The sequence below is a fragment of the Garra rufa genome, chromosome 11 (genome assembly GCF_049309525.1).
Source record: "Garra rufa chromosome 11, GarRuf1.0, whole genome shotgun sequence".
Classification (NCBI taxonomy): domain Eukaryota; kingdom Metazoa; phylum Chordata; class Actinopteri; order Cypriniformes; family Cyprinidae; genus Garra; species Garra rufa.
Window position 1 is genome coordinate 6,816,667 of NC_133371.1, and position 16,867 is coordinate 6,833,533.

The window sequence follows — 16,867 nt, forward strand, 5'->3', positions numbered from 1 at the left end:
GTGTATATAAATGTATATATATATGCATATGTGTGTGTATTTTTTTGTGAACTAAAAGTCTCAGATTCCTTTTTTTCAATTAAGGCGAGACACTGCAGGTGAATAGGGTAAAAAAATTAACTCATAGTTGTCCTTGCTGCTTACCCAGTTGATTGATTACATTTATAATTGCGACCATTTTTTGTATTACAAGTTTTCTAAAATGTTAGATTTAAATATGCAAATGAGGCATTATTTAATTAAATATGTGCTAATTTGCATACATTTCTAGTACAAAAATGTAAACATTGGATGAAGTCAGTTTCAAAATTCTTGTTTGTTTGTTTTTTTAATCTCATTTTGTCACTACATAATTCAGAGGGGGAAAAAAACAGGAAACACTGTATTTTTTACTATTTTGGGGGGAATAAAATTATAAAATCAAGCAAATTCTATATGAACAAATCCCTCTGTAAAAACCTTCAGGATATAGACAGGAATACAAATGTAAAGGTGTGTGTAAGTGCTACTGAAGTGGAGATTTATGGCTCAGTGTAGGAGAAAAAACTCATTTTGAGAAAACGGCCTTTAAAAATATGTATTGTAATTGAAATCTATTGACACAAATAGATGCTATAAAAGAAGTAGAAATAAGTGCTATAAAAGAAACACTTAACAGTGTCTTTTGATGTTTTCTTTCCATTAGTCTGAAAAACACTTCACGAAAAACCAAAAAGCCCAAAATCTCAACAAAAAAAAACATTTCTAGGTCATTAATCAAGTAAGCACATTTGACGTTTGTACATCTGTAACCATCTTTTGTACAGATTGTCAGGTTCCCTTTCGATACTTTCACTCGTACTGCGTCGAAGACGCTATGGGGAAAAGCTCCTTTTCTCCTGAGACTGAAGCATTTCAATAACGCAGTGTAACTGCACGGCCATTGGTTCGTGCAGTGATAAAAAGACGAACCAATGGCTCGGCAGCGGAGCTGCACGAGCCTATGGCGATGATTCGCGCCCGATCGCGCCAAAAGGGGCGGAGTATCTGGCTATATAAGCGTGCATTTAGCCATAGGATCTCAGATCCTTCTCCTTCAGCGACGACTTCTTTGCTGATCTACGAGACTTGATGCTACTCGCCGTTGACACGCCTTCGCAGCGGATCAAGCTGAACGAGAGACCCTCTCTGCTCGTCTGATTAGCCGCTTCTCCGCCGCCTTCAGCGTCGCAGCAGCAGCGGTCCCAGCTGATCCCCTGCCGCCATCCGGTGAGTATAAAAGGGCTTATTTCTAAGAAGTAAGTTCTAAAAGAGCAAATTTTCTAGCGACGTTGTTGCAAATGTCGCGATGCGAGTGGCTCGTGCAGGGCTCTGCACGATGTAGAAGGGCAGTGAGTGCCGCTCACTGAGACGGAATGCTGTCGCTGACAGTTTGAGTCTCGCTCTTTTCGCTCGCTAACCCCGTTCTCCCGTTTCTTATCTCTCAGCAAGGCTCGGAGAAAGAGACAGTGGAGTCAGGGAACTAAACAACAGGGTTTGAACGATCGTACGCCGGCAGTGAGCCCGCGTGCTCGCTCTTCCCGTTGCCTTTGATCTGACAAGCTCGCATTTGTTTGTGTGTGTGTGTTGCTAGGGAGACGGACTGCGTTCACTACGAAAGCCCGGTCCGCTCGCAGAAGGCGCTCCAGCTCTCATGTCTCTCTCCTCCCAGTAATCTCGGAGGAAGCAGCAGCGAGTTGTGAGCTGAGCAATCATGCACGAGCATTCTCATGCCGACACATATTGTGCAAGCTTTATTGATTTGCCAGCGTGTGTTACTCGCGAGGATCAGATGCACTCGTTACACGAGCGGCTTTAATCCTCCCTGGCAGATCAGAGCGAAGCACTGTTACATCTATTACTGACGGCTTTGCTTTCGTGTATGCGTCGCTTATGCCGCGCTCACAGAGGCGAGCTGCTTTCATTATTAATAGTATGGACATGTTCGCTCGCGGGAGTCGCCCCGCCTCCCCCTTCTCACGTTTCTCTTCTCTCAGTTACCTCGGAGAAAGAAGCGGTGAATGCGCGATCAGACTTAAGTGACGTAACGCCGGCAAAGCCCCGCGTTCGTCACTCTGTGCAGTCTTTGATCAGTGTTATGTGAGGATCTGCGCCTCTCGCCTTATCGAGCGGCTCTATCCTTCTGAGCAAATCGGAGCAGAAAGCTGTCACCTATGATTCTATATTGCTGACAGCTTCATATTTCAGTGCGCCTCTCGCCTGGGCCACGCCCACGCTGAGGTTGCATGCTCTGAGACAGACAGCTCTCTCTGCGAGTGTTTACGTCTGGATCTGCTTTGCTCACAGCTCGATTTCTCAATGAAGACGGCCCCGCCCCTCCCTCGTCTGCTACGAGCAGAACTGAGAGGATGTGCGCAGCGTTTTAAACTGCCTATGTTTATACAAAGATCATCAGTACTCCTCTTTTTGAGCGGTTTGATCTTTTTAGGTGGATTAAAGGAGAATGCTGTCACTGTGATCATTACTGACAGCTTCAATTTGGATGCGTCCTGGCCACGCCCACGCTGAGGCTGCGCTCGTTGAGACGATGAGTGTTATGTCTCGCTGGCGGCTCGTTTCTCAGTGAAGACGGCCCCGCCCCTCCCCTCGTCTGCTACGAGCAGAACTGAGAGGATGTGCGCAGCGTTTTAAACTACCTATATGTTAATACAAAGATCATCATTACTCCTCTTTTTGAGCGGTTTGATCTTTTTAGGTGGATTAAATGAGAATGCTGTCACTGATCATTACTGACAGCTTCAAATTGGATGCGTCTGGGCCATGCCCACGCTGAGGCTGCGCTTGTTGAGACGATGAGTGTTATATCTCGCTGGCGGCTCGTTTTCTCAGTGGAAAATGTTGTGACCCCTGGGCCCTTTCTGACAGCGTCCTCACAACCTGCCATTGTCATAACGGTCAGTTGCTCGAACCAATGCAACCCCTTGCCACGCGGGCCGAGGTCTGGCAAGCCATCCCCGGAGTGTCAAGTGGGTTCTGGGCATAATAGAACGAGGTTACACACGTCAGTTCGCTTGAAGACCACCACGCTTCAGCGGGGTCTCCACCTCAGTTCACAGCAAAGACGTAGAAGTTTTGCGTACGGAGGTGAGGAATTTGTTGGCAAAGGTGCCGTAGATACGGTTCCCCCAACACAGAGCGAGTCAGGCTTCTACAGCCGTTTCTTCCTCGTTCCAAAGAAGGATGGCAGTCTAAGACCCATCCTCGACCTCAGACGTCTGAATCGCGCCCTCATGAGACGGCCGTTCAGAATGCTTACGCTAAAGCAGATCCTCTCACAGATATGCACAGAGGACTGCTTTTGCTCACTGGATCTGAAAGATGCATACTTCCATATCCAGATTGCCCCCCGTCACAGGCAATTCTTGAGATTCGCCTTCGAGGTATTGGCTTATCAATATACAGTCCTTCTGTTCGGACTGTCCTTAGCTCCCCGCACGTTTACGAAGTGCATGGACGCAGCGCTTTTCCCCCCTGAGACAGATGGGAATACGCGTCTCGAATTACCTCGACGACTGGCTCATCCTGGCCCAGTCGGAGGACGAGCTAATACACCACAGATCCATAATCCTCAGCCACTTAGTGTGCCTAGGACTCAGGGTCAATTTTGCCAAGAGCGTGCTGTCTCCCAGCCAACGTATTTCATTCCTGGGAGCAGTTTTCGACTCAACCCGAATGGAGTTGCGCCGCAACGAGCCCAGGCTATTTGCAGGCTCGCGGCCTCCTTCAAAGTCGGAGCCCTTCGCCCTCTCAAGGCTTTTCAGAAGATGCTCGGCCTGATGGCCTCGGCATCCCCAGTACTTCAGTTGGGCCTGCTTCAAATGCGCCCTCTGCAGTTCTGGCTGAAACCAAAGGTTCCTCCTCAAGCCTGGCGTCTAGGACGCCTACGTATCAAGGTAGATCAGGCCTGTGTCACAGCTCTGATTCCTTGGAAGAACTCTCAATGGATGGAACAGGGCGTTCCCCTGGACATGGTATTCAGACCAATGGTCGAAAGCAGAGAGTCGCCTTCACATCAACTGCCTAGGAATGCTAGCAGTGTGTTTAGGCCTCCACACCCTTCTGCCGGTCTTAAAGGGACACCACGTCTTAGTCCGCTCGGACAGTATGACAGTGGTGTCTTACATAAATCACCAGGGAGGTCTTTCGTCGAGACATCTATCACGTTAGTGAAACGTCTCCTAAAGTGGGCTCAACTGCACTTCCGCTCGTTGAGAGCAACACATGTGCCAGGCAGGCTGAACCAGGGAGCAGACATGCTGTCTCGGAGCAACGTCTCCTCAGACGAGTGGATGCTTCACCCCCAAATGGTTCAGGAAATATGGGCAGTCTTCGGCAAGGCGCAAGTAGATCTTTTCGCCTCAGAAGACAATTATCACTGCCCAATCTATTTTTCAAAGGAACAGGATGTATTGGCCCGCGAGTGGCCCAATCTCCTTTTGTATGCGTTTCCCCCGACTGCCCTGGTACCACGGGTCATAAGGCGAGTCAGGGAGCAGAAGCTCAAAGTCCTGTTAGTGGCCCCATTCTGGCAGAACCAGCATTGGTTTCCAGATCTTCCTCGGCTGCTTTCAACAGCGCCGTGGCCCATTCCACTGAGACGAGATCTCTTAACACAGGCAAACAGAACGCTATGGCACCCCCCACCGGAATTGTGGGCGCTGCACGTATGGTCTCTCGACGGGAGCCTACAAGTCTCCCTGAGGCCGTTTTGAGCACTATCTCTCAAGCCAGAGCACCCTCTACAAGGCGGCTCTATGATCTTAAGTGGTCTGTCTTTTCCGCCTGGTGTTCCACCCGCGGTGCAGATCCGAATTTATGCGACATATCAGTGATATTGTCCTTCCTTCAGGAGCTATTGGACAAGGGAAGATCTCCCTCCACGCTCAAGGTCTATGTGACATCCATAGCGGCATTCCATTACCTTATAAATGGTCAATCTGTGGGAAAGAACGATCTGGTCGTTCGTTTCTTGAAGGGGTCAAGAAGGCTTAACCCCCCTTCGCCCCATCACAGTCCCTTCTTGGGACCTACCCACGGTGCTGAGGGCTCTGAGAAGCCCTCCCTTTGAGCCGCTTCAGTCCACTGACCTTCGCCCTCTAACGCTGAAAACTGCCCTGCTCTTAGCATTGGCATCAGTCAAACGTATGGGTGAACTACAGGCGCTCTTTGTGAGCCCCATATGCTTGGAATTCGGGCTAAATGACTCTAAAGTCATCCTGAAGCCAAGACGTGGTTATGTACCTAAAGTCTCTCGACGCCATTCAGAGACCAAATTATTTCCCTCTTGGCTCTTCCTCCTTCGGAGCAAGACCAGGATTTTAATCCCCTCTGCCCCGTTAGGGCATTGAGGTGTTATGTAGAGCGTTCTGCTTCCTTTAGGCAGTCAGAACAGCTGTTTGTGTGTTTCGGTGGCCGCGCCAAGGGGTCTTCGGTCACGAAACAGGTTATCCAAATGGATAGTAGAAGCCATCATGCTGGCTTACTCTTCTTTGGGCCTACAATGTCCCATGGGGGTAAGAGCCCATTCGACTAGAGGCATCGCCTCGTCCTGGGCCTGGTCTAGTGGCGTTTCCATAGCAGAAATTTGTGCGGCGGCCGGCTGGGCCTCGCCGTCCACATTTGCTAGATTTTATAATCTGGACGTCCCGGTCTTACAGACTCGGGTGCTTCTGCATAATGGGATAACTGTTACCAGTAATAAATGTTATGTGGTACGCTTTGGCCTCAGTGGAGCTCCAAACTGCACTTAAATCCCTGGAACGGATGTTTATCACGTTATCTTGATTAAACAGATTGGCCCATACTAGCCCTTCAGTGCTAGGGCCGTGTCAGTCGTTCCTCTACCATAGCAACGGCGGGATTGTACTGGTTCCCCATAGCGTCTTCGACGCAGTACGAGTGAAAGTATCGAAAGGGAACGTACTCGGTTACTTTCGTAACCTCGGTTCCCTGAGATACGGGAACGAGTACTGCGTTGCTGGCCGTGCTATGTAGCTGCACGACTCAGTCGTCGCTTCAGTCGAAGTACCTGAGATCCTATGGCTAAATGCACGCTTATATAGCCAGATACTCCGCCCCTTTTGGCGCGATCGGGCGCGAATCATCGCCATAGGCTCGTGCAGCTCCGCTGCCGAGCCATTGGTTCGTCTTTTTATCACTGCACGAACCAATGGCCGTGCAGTTACACTGCGTTATTGAAATGCTTCAGTCTCAGGAGAAAAGGAGCTTTTCCCCATAGCGTCTTCGACGCAGTACTCGTTCCCGTATCTCAGGGAACCGAGGTTACGAAAGTAACCGAGTACGTTTTCTTGCTTCCCCTGGGGCACTTGACGATTTATATGATTCTCAAATGATTCTGGAGAACATGATCATCAGATTTTGTTCATGCAGCTTCAGTAATACTGTCATTACAGAAAAAAGAAACAAACCAAATATGCTTAGAAATGTTCATTCTTTTAAATTTAACTTTCCACTCAAATGTTTCAGCTAAGAATATAAATTGTAACATACGAGTTTGTATTACGTTAGACAAAACACAGAAACATTTTTACTAGTGGTCTCAGATTTTGGACCCCACTGTACATAGAGTGCCTCCGGAAAGTATTCACAGCTTTTTCCACATTTTATGTAGGGGTGCACCAATCCGATATTAGGATCGGATATCGGCCCCGATATTGCAAAAATAGCTAGTTTTTTTTCCTCTTTTTTTTTTCTTTTTTTTTTGAAGTTTGATTACATTCTATTTGAAAGAAGTTTAATTACATTCTATTTTCGATTTGAATGCACAATTGTTCTTTAAATAACAAATAAATAAGTATTCAATACATTACATCTGTTTTGTCTTAGTTAGGAAAGTAATGTTTAGTTAGGAAAGTTTGGTGCCTGTAGTTTCTTCTACATGAAGGTATAAGGTGGAAGGTATGCAGTTTATTATTAATTCAACAATGGTATCGGATCGGTATCGGGTATCGACAGATTTACAAAGCCCAGGCATCGGTATCGGTATCGGGACTGAAAAAGTCGGATCGGTGCATCCCTAATTTTATGTTACATCCTTCTTCCAAAATGGATTGAATTAATTATTTTTCTCCAAATTCTACAAACATGTCCCCATAATGACAATGCAAATTTATTAAAAATGAAAAATGAAGAAAATCACATGTACTGTACATAAGTATTTCCAGCCTTTGCTCAATACATGCTCGAAGCACCTTTGACATCAATTACAGCCTGAAGTCTTTTTGAGTATGATGCTACAAACTTTGCTCATCATCACCCGGCAATTATCTGCCATTCTTCACCTCATCTCTTCACCTCTCAAACTCTGTCAGATGCACATTTTCAGGTTTCTCCAGAAATGTTTGATTGTGTTCAAGCCCAGTCTGTGGCTGGGCCACTCAAGGACATTCACAGAGTTGTCAATAAGCCACTCTTGCTGTGTGCTTAGGGTCATTATCCTGTTGGAAGACTCCATTCTGCCCAATCTGAGGTTCTGAATGCTCTGGACTAGGTTTTCATTAAAGCAGTGTTGTTTTTGACAACCATCTTAGATTTAGTCTTAGTCTTAGTCTTTTGGACTAAAATGGTTATTAGTTTTAGTCAAATTTTAGTCACTTCTATATGTGATAGTTTTAGTCCAATTTTAGTCGACGAAAAGTCAAGAAGGTTTTAGTCTAGTTTTAGTCGACGAAAAGTCAAGAAGGTTTTAGTCTAGTTTTAGTCGACGAAAAGTCAAGAAGGTTTTAGTCTAGTTTTAGTCGACGAAAAGTCAAAAAGGTTTTAGTCCAATTTTAGTCGACGAAAAGTCAAGAAGGTTTTAGTCTAGTTTTAGTCGACGAAAAGTCAAGAAGGTTTTAGTCTAGTTTTAGTCGACGAAAAGTCAAAAAGGTTTTAGTCTAGTTTTAGTCAAAAAAAGGGGAAAAAGTAGTCTTTTAAGAAATTAATGTAGGTCAGTAAGTATTTTGCTGTTGGGTAGTGTCACTTATAAGTTCTGAAAATAGCAGATCTATAGTTCAACACAATGTGAGCTTCCGGATCGACTATTTTTACCAATAATTACAATAATGAAGGAATGTTTTAAAACATAAAAGACAAACAAGGATGGAATGCTAAAACGGCTTGCCATACTAGTATGGCAAAGAGTATTTAATGCTAAAACGGCTTGCCATAGCGGCAGATATTTTTCGGTTTTAATTGGCATGCACAATAAGCAGAAATGTCATGCATTTTAAACGTCTGACGGACCACCCACTAACATTTGTCTATTCTCGTCTCGTCAACGAAAACTCACACACGTCTCGTCATGTTTTAGTCATCAACGAGCCATTTTTATCTCGTCAACGTCTCGTTATCGTCATGAAAAAAAGTGGCGTCAACGAAATGATTTCGTCATCGTCATCGTTGACGAAAACAACACTGCATTAAAGCTGTCTCAATATTTTGGTGCTTTGAGCTTTCCTTCTACTCTAAGTCCCTCAGTCCCTGCCACTGAAAAACAGCCACATAGTAGGGGTTGAACGACTTCAGATTTTTTAAAGTCGACATTTACGTGATAAAAGTCGAGTCGACGTCGACTAGTCATTATTGAACAAAAACACTTAAACCTTGAGCTGACACTCAAACACCTTGTGCACAGCTATGACACAGCGCTGCCTACATGGCTATTGTTCCTATAATACTTTGCTAATCAGTATAATCAGTAACTAATCAGTTATTTTGTCTTATATTTCTCACAGATTTCTGCTCGTTCTAAATCAGCAGATAAAGTCATTAGTGAGAGAGCGATAGTCGACTAGACGATTAATCGGTGCAACCTCTACCGCATACTGTAGTATGAGGCTGATACCAGCACACTTTACTTTTGGGATGGTACTCTGCAGGTGTTGAGCAGAGCTGGTTTCCTTCAAACATGATGCTTGCATCATGCTTAGATTTTTTTGTCTTGTTTCCAGCCAAAATATCTACAAATTCTTAAATCAAGAAGGATTTTCTAGACGAGTAAAAATTGTCTTTTATTTAAAAAAAGACAAAATTAAGTGCATTTTTGTTTAAAACAATTTAAATAATCTGCCAATGTAGTAAGCAAAATAATCTTGTTTTGTCTGTTTGAAATGAGATTTTTTTGCTTACCCCATTGGCAGATTATTTAGCTTGATCTAAGCAAAAACTCACTTAATTTTGACTTGTTTTTTCTGAAGACAAGAAAATTATTTTTACTTGTCTAGAAAATCCTTCTTGATTTAAGAATTTTTAGATATTTTGGCTGGAAACAAGACAACAAATCTAAGCTAGAAAAGCATTTTTTGCAGTGTGGAATTGAGGTTCATCAGACCAGAGAATCTTGTTTCTCAGAGTCTGAGGGTCCTTTGGGTGCTTTTTTGCAAATCCCAAGTGTGATTTCATGTGTCTTCACTGAGAGGAAAGGATTGAGACACCAACATAAAGCCCAGATCAGTGAAGTGTTGCAGTGATTGCAGTGATGTTTGTCCTTCTGTAAGTTTCTCCTGTCTCTACACTGCAAAAAATGCTTTTCTAACTTAGAATTTTTGTCTTGTTTCCAGTCAAAACATCTAAAGATTCTTAAATCAGGAAGGATTTTTTATACAAGCAAAAAATATTGTCTTGTTTTCAGAAAAAAAATAAAATTAAGTGAGTTTTTGCTTGAAACTACGGAGCCCCTAAGGGGACGTGGAACAAAAATTAAATAAAGTTTAGTTTCGCGTGCTCACGTGAAACTATCGCGTGCGCACGTGAAAGTTTCACGTGAGCACATGAAACTAAACTTTTAAAAAAATTCTGTACATGAAGGTTTTCGCGTGAGCACATGAAAGTTTCAAGTGAGCACATGAAACTAAACTTTAGATTTTTTTTTACTCTGACGTCCCCTTAGGGGCTCCGTATGAAACAATGGGAATTATAGGGTAATTATAACGCCATTATAACGGGAATTATAGCCAATAATTATAGCCAATTATAGCCAATAGGGTAAGAAAAATAATCTAGTTGTCTGCTTGAAATAAGATTATTTTTCTTACCCCATTGCCAGATTATTTTGCTTGTTTCAAGCAAAAACATGCTTAATTTTGACTTCTTTTTTCTGAAAACAAGACAATATTTTTTGCTTGTATAAAAAAATAGTTTTTACTTGTCTAGAAAATTCTTCTGGATTTAAGAATTTTTAGATGTTTTGACTGGAAACAAGACAAAAAATCTAAGTAAGAAAAGCATTTTTTGCAGTGCACATGATCATGGAGCTCAACTAGAGTGACCATCAGGTTCTTGGTCACCAGTCTAGACAAGGCACTTCTCAATCAATTGCTAAGTTTGGCCAGCTGTAGGAAGAGTCCCGGTGGTTTCAAACTTTTTCCATTTATAGATAATGGATGCCACTGTGCTTATTGGGACCTTCAATGCTGCAGAAAAAGACAATTTTTTGGACTTCATGCCTTGTTTTTTTTTTTTTTGTTTTTTTATGCACTGTTAACAGACAGGTGTGTGCTTTTCCAAATTATGTCCAATAAACTGAATGGACTCCAGTCAAGTTGTAGAAACATCCAGAAGATAGAAACAGCATGCACTTGAGCTCAATTTTGAGTGGCATGGCAAAGGCTGTGAATGTAAATATGATTGTCATTATGGGATATTGTTTTTAGAATTTGGAGGAAAATATTGCGTTGAATTCATTTTGGAATAAGGCTGTAACATAACAAAATGTGGAAAAAGTGAAGCACTGTGAATACTTTCTGGACGCACTGCACTGTATGCGCACACTGAAGCAGGTTCACGATGGTCACATTCCCACAGAGCTGTATCTGCCGATGAAGAGCGGCTTTTGACTGTTTTCTTTTGGCTGCTATCAGCAGAACACAAACAGTGAGTCGTGGTCTCAACAGAGCTCTTGATGAGTCTGTATTAAGCTGATAAGTAAACCGCAGACAGTCCGAGCGGCCCAAGGTACAGACCTGCGTCATCGCATCAACCTCCACTCTTGTTCTCATTCACGGCTGATAAAGATGACAATATGGAGTTGGAAGCTACTTTTCCAAGCTGTAAATGTTGATTTGTAGTCCGTATTGTAATCCATTTACACTGAGCATTTAAGGTAAAATAATCAACTTACTTTATGACCTAATTCGCATATCACATTGATTTAAACAGAATAATGTTGAGCCACAATGATGTAAAAATACAAAGAGAAAATATGTTCCTTTTGTTGTAATTGACTACATGAATTGCATTAAACATCATATTACATCAAGGAACTGCAGGGGGATTGTGAGTTTAATGAAAGGTTAACAAGTAATTAAATCATAAAAATTTTAAATTTTAAATAAATCATTTTAAAATAACAATCAAAATAATTTGATTACTACAAAATAAGCATTTTATGTTTACCTGCATGCCATATGACTATTAACCAATGTCAGAGAACATGCAAATGCGGTACTTAATTATTAAAATATACATTTTTAAATCTCAGGGGTACTTAAAGGGGTCATTAACAATGATTTCACTTGTTTAACTTTAGTGTGTAATGTTGCTGTTTGAGCATAAACTACATCTGCAAAGTTACAGTGCTCAAAGTTCAAAGCAAAGGGAGATATTGTCTTTTACAGAATTGCTGATTGACCACCCTTTTAAATAAATATTTTGTCTAAAAGAGGTTCAGATCACCAATAGTTTTGTCATTTTGAAGTTTGAAAAAAAAAACACCTTTCAATAATACATAATACTGTGTGGTTAAATATCCTACTGAGTGATAATTAGAAGTTGATGCAAAATTAAAACACTTCTTAAACCTGAAATTATTTTTTAAATCCATTGGTTAAATACTGTGTCCACAAAACTGGACTTTCTCAATGTATATAAGTGGTAGGCTATTTTAGAAAGGAAAATTTTAAAGATAAAAAAGAGGAATTGAATCAGTAAATTATTGATCATTTATTGCGATTGTGTGAATGAAATGTAATCACACTGCAAAAAATGATTTTCTTACTTTGATTTTTTGCCTTGTTTCCAGACGAAATATCTAAAAATTCTTAAATGAAGAAGGATTTTCTAGAAGAGTATAAATTATTATGTTGTTTTCCGAAAAAAAAGAAAAAAAACTAGTCAAAATAAGTGAGTTTTTGCTTAGAACAAGCTAAATAATCTGCAAACGGGGTAAGAAAAATAATTTTGTTTTCTGTTTGAAATAATTGGCAGATTCAGGTTCTAAGCAAAAACTCACTTCATTTTGACTTGTTTTTGCTGAAAACAATTAGATTAGCTTAGATTTTTTTTCTTGTTTCCAGCCAAAATATCTGAAAATTCTTAAATCAAGAAGGATTTTCTAGACAAGTCAAAATGAAGTGAGTTTTTGCTTAAAACAAGCAAAATAATCTGCCAATGGGGTAAGAAAAATAATCTAGTTGTCTGCTTGAAGTAAGATTTTTTTTCTTACCCCATTGGCAGATTATTTTGCTTGTTTTAAGCAAATACTCACTTCATTTTGACCCGTTTTTACTAAAAACAAAATACAATAATTTTTACTTGTCTAGAAAATCCTTCCTGATTCGAGAATTTTTAGATATTTTAGCTGGAAACAAGCCACAAAATCTAAGTAAGAAAAGCATTTTTTGCAGTGCATCTAGAAAATCCTTCTTGATTTTAAGAATTTTTAGATATTTTGGCTGGAAACAAGTAAAAAAAAAATTAAGAAAAGCATTTTTTGCAGTGTGTAATCCATAATAAAGTAACTGTAGTCTGATTACGAGTATTTTAAAATGTTGCTTCATTTTTTAAATCTGATAAAGTCGTTGATTTAACTATTGTTTGAAATAAACAATCCAAGCAAATCTTTTGCTAAATCGTATTGTAGAGTATCCATATTACTCTGTAAAATTCTAAAGAAGCTGTAAGAGTCTCAGTGTGTCTGTCATGTGTTTAACTGTGCGTGTGATTTCTGTCAGATCATGAAGAGGAACCTGAATAACGTGAAGAGGATGACGTCTCATCCCATCTATCAGTACTGTGAGTGTGTCTTATTTCTCACACAGACACTGTAGGGTTTTGATGCAACTCCTGTTTGACGACTTTGAGGTGTTTTCAGATATGACAGGAGCTCAGGACGGCAGCGTGAGGATGTTTGAGTGGAATCGTCCGCAGCAGCTCATCTGTTTCAGACAGGCCGGAAACGCTCGAGTTACACGCCTCTATTTCAACTCACAGGGCAACAAGGTATTCAAGCACTTGTTAGTAAAGGGATAAACCTCATAACCAAGGTTATTAATACGCTACTGTTCACATTTTTTAGTCTGTGAAATAAATACGTTTAATTCATTAAGGATGCATTAATTTGATTAAACACAACAGTTTTATTGTTACAAATATTTCTATTTCAAATAAATGCTGATCTTCTGAACTTTATATCAAATCACTGCAAAAAAATTGTTTTCTTACTTAGATTTGTTGTCTTGTTTCCAGCCAAAATATCTAAAAATTCTTAAATCAAGAAGGATTTTCTAGACAAGTCAAAATTATTGTCTTGTTTTCAGAAAGAAAAAACAGTAATAATTAAGTGAATATAATTAGAAAAAAATATATATATATATTATATATATAATTTTTTTTTTTTTTTTTTTTTTTTTTTTTTTTTTTTTTTGCTTGGAACAAGCTAAATAATCTGCCAATGGTGTAAAAAAAATTATTTAAAAAAAAAAAATTCTTAGCCCATTGGCAGATTATTTAGCTTGTTTCATGCAAAAACACACTTAATTGTGAGTAGTTGAAAAACAAGACAATAATTTTTATTAGTCTAGAAAATCCTTCTTGATTTAAGAATTTTTAGATATTTTGTCACATTATATCACTGCTAAAACACTTTTCTTCGATTTTGGCTGGAAACAAGACAAAATCTAAGTAAGAAAAGTATTTTTTGCAGTGATCATCCTGGAAAAAAAAAAGTATTACACTTCCCTCAAAAATATATTATGCAGCACAGCATTTTCAACATTCATAATGATAAAATAAATAAATGTTTCTTGAGAACTAAATTAGCATCTTAGGATCATTTGACACTGAAGACTGGAGAAATGATGCTAAAAGTTCAGCTTTGCATCACAGAAATAAATTACATTTTTCAAAATAGATTAAAATATAAAATAGTTCTTTAAAATAATAAAAATAGTTATTTTTATAATGCTTGAGGAAATTATGTCACATCATGCTTAGAAATGTACATATGATTTATATTATAAATATAAATTTATATTACAAATTGATTTCAGTTGTGTTATAATTTAGAGACACATAAAAATATACAATTTATTTGGGAAACTATTTACAATTAGTATATTTTGTTTTTGAGGATTAAAATAAATATTTAAAATAATCATTTATAAATATAAAAAAAAAACATTTAAAACAAAAAATGTAAGTTCTTTTTATAATGCTTGAGGATATAATATCACATCGTGCTTAGAAATGTAAATATAAATTATATTATAAATATACATTTATATAATAAATTGATTTCAATTGTGTTATAATTTAGAGTAGACAAAAAATGTATGATTTATTTGGGAAGCCATTTACAATTAATAAATTGTTTTATTTTTCAATTGCCACTGTATTTATGGAGTTATATAGTTATATTTGATTAATCACATACATACAATTAATATACACTGCAAAAAAAAAATGCTTTTCTTACTTAGATTTGTTGTCTTGTTTCTAGCCAAAATATCCAAAAATTCTTAAATCAAGAAGGATTTTTCTAGATGAGGAAAAATTATTGTCTTGTTTTCAGAAAAAACAAGTCAAAATTAAGTGAGTTTTTCCTTAAAACAAGCAAAATAATCTGTCAGTGGCGTAAGCAAAAAAATCTTATTTTAAACAGAAAACGAGATTATTTTTCTTACCCCACTGGCAGAATATTTAGCTTGTTTCAAGCAAAAACACACTTAATTTTGAGTATTTTTTTTTTCTAAAAAAAAAAACGAGACAATTTAGCCTAGAAAATCCTTCTTGATTTAAAATATTTAGATATTTTAGCTAGAAACAAGACAAAAAAAATCTTAGTAAGAAAAGCATTTTTCCATTGTATGATACAGTGTGTTGATAACCAATACATTCCACAGAAATGTGAATAACCGGATGCATATTTTAACATGATGTAACATCATGAAAACGCACACAAAAATATTAAAACTGAAATGATTAATTGTCAATTGAAAAGGCTTTTGACCTGAAGCAACTGTTACTTATAAAGTGTTTAATATTTTCCAGGCACGTTTAGCGTCTGTCCATGTGCTTCATATAATAGAGCGAGTGCGTCAGTGCTGTTAATTGTTGTCTGTGCTATTATGTAATAAGTCAAGTACAGCAGCACATGTGTTCAGGAAAGGTCATCCTGTTGTGTCTTCTGTCATTTATTTGAATCCTTACGCAATATGCAGCTGAAAATACTGTCTGAGCCCTAATATCTCCATTCTTTCCGTCTGTCTGCAGTGTGGAGTGGCTGATGGCGAGGGCTTTTTGAGCCTCTGGCAAGTCAATCAGACCTCCTCAAACCCAAAACCGTATTTGGTAAGAGACAGAGCATCATCTTTGTAACACACAGGCCTTCAGAGACAAAGCATGTGGTGAAAAAATGATACTAACTTTTAAATACATGTTTAGTATATCTAATGCAGTGTAAATGTATAATATAAAGTAATAATAAGCATCTCTGTGTGTCTCAGAGCTGGCAGTGTCACAGTAAGAGCTGTGGTGATTTTGCCTTTATTACGTCCTCCAGTCTGATCGCCACAGCAGGACAGTCCAATGATGGAAGGTTAGTTAAATGAATTATCATACTCTCATATAGAAACAGACTGTGTTCAATATTTTTAAGGAAATGTGTTACTTTCATCCACAGGAATGTTTGTTTATGGGACACTCTGATTTCTCCAAGTAACTCAATGATACACGGTAAGTCCACAGACAAGATTTATATATATATTATATATATTGAATTTTGTTTCCAGCCAAAATATCAAAAAATGATTAAATCAAGAAGGATTTTCTAGATGAGTATTTTTTCTTGTTTTCAGAAAAAAATGATCAAAATTTTGTGCGTTTTTGTGCAAAATAATCTGCCAATGGGTAAGAAAAAAAATTTAGTTTTCAGTTTGAAATCAGATTTTTTTTTTGCCTTCCCCATTGGCAGACAATGCAAAATAATGCTTTTCTTACTAGGATTTTTTTTGTCTTGTTTCCAGTCAAAATATCTAACAGTTCTTAAATCAAGAAGGATTTTCTAGGCGAATAAAAATTGTCTTGTTTTCAGAATAAAACAAGTAAAAATGAGTTTTTGCTTAGAACAAGCAAAATAATCTGCCAGTGGGGTAAAAAAAAATAATTTAGTTTTCTGTTTGAAATCAGGTTTTTTTGGTTACCCCATTGGCAGATTATTTTGCTAGGGTTAATTTTCTACTGTAAATATATCACAGCTTAATTTTTGATTAGTAATGTTCATTGCTAAGAACTTCAACTTTAAAGGTGATTTTCTTAGTATTTAGATTTTTTTGCACCATCAGGTTCCAGATTTTCAGATGCCAAATATTTTCCAAAAGTTTATTTATTCAGCTTTTCATATGATGAGTAAATCTCAATTAAATTTTTTGTGGTCCAGAATCACATATAGATTTTACTACACAGTAATCTTACTTATTGCCTTTCTTTAAATACATGATTTACATGTCAGCAATATCAAATGCCAACCAACCAATTTAGAATTTATATGTATTGATATATTAGCATAAACCAATTTCAGTACTAATGTATACATAAACAAAAAAAAATATTC

The 16,867-nt window shown here is 38.6% G+C and overlaps 1 protein-coding gene across 1 annotated transcript in view; it reads left to right on the forward strand.

Moving 5' to 3' along the window:
• dmxl2 (Dmx-like 2) overlaps positions 1-16,867 on the forward strand; it is a 103,731-nt gene that overhangs the window by 84,571 nt on the left and 2,293 nt on the right. The window contains 5 exon segments of the mRNA XM_073851102.1: positions 12,990-13,050; positions 13,130-13,257; positions 15,529-15,606; positions 15,762-15,853; positions 15,938-15,990. Coding sequence (XP_073707203.1) covers positions 12,990-13,050; positions 13,130-13,257; positions 15,529-15,606; positions 15,762-15,853; positions 15,938-15,990 — 412 coding nt within the window.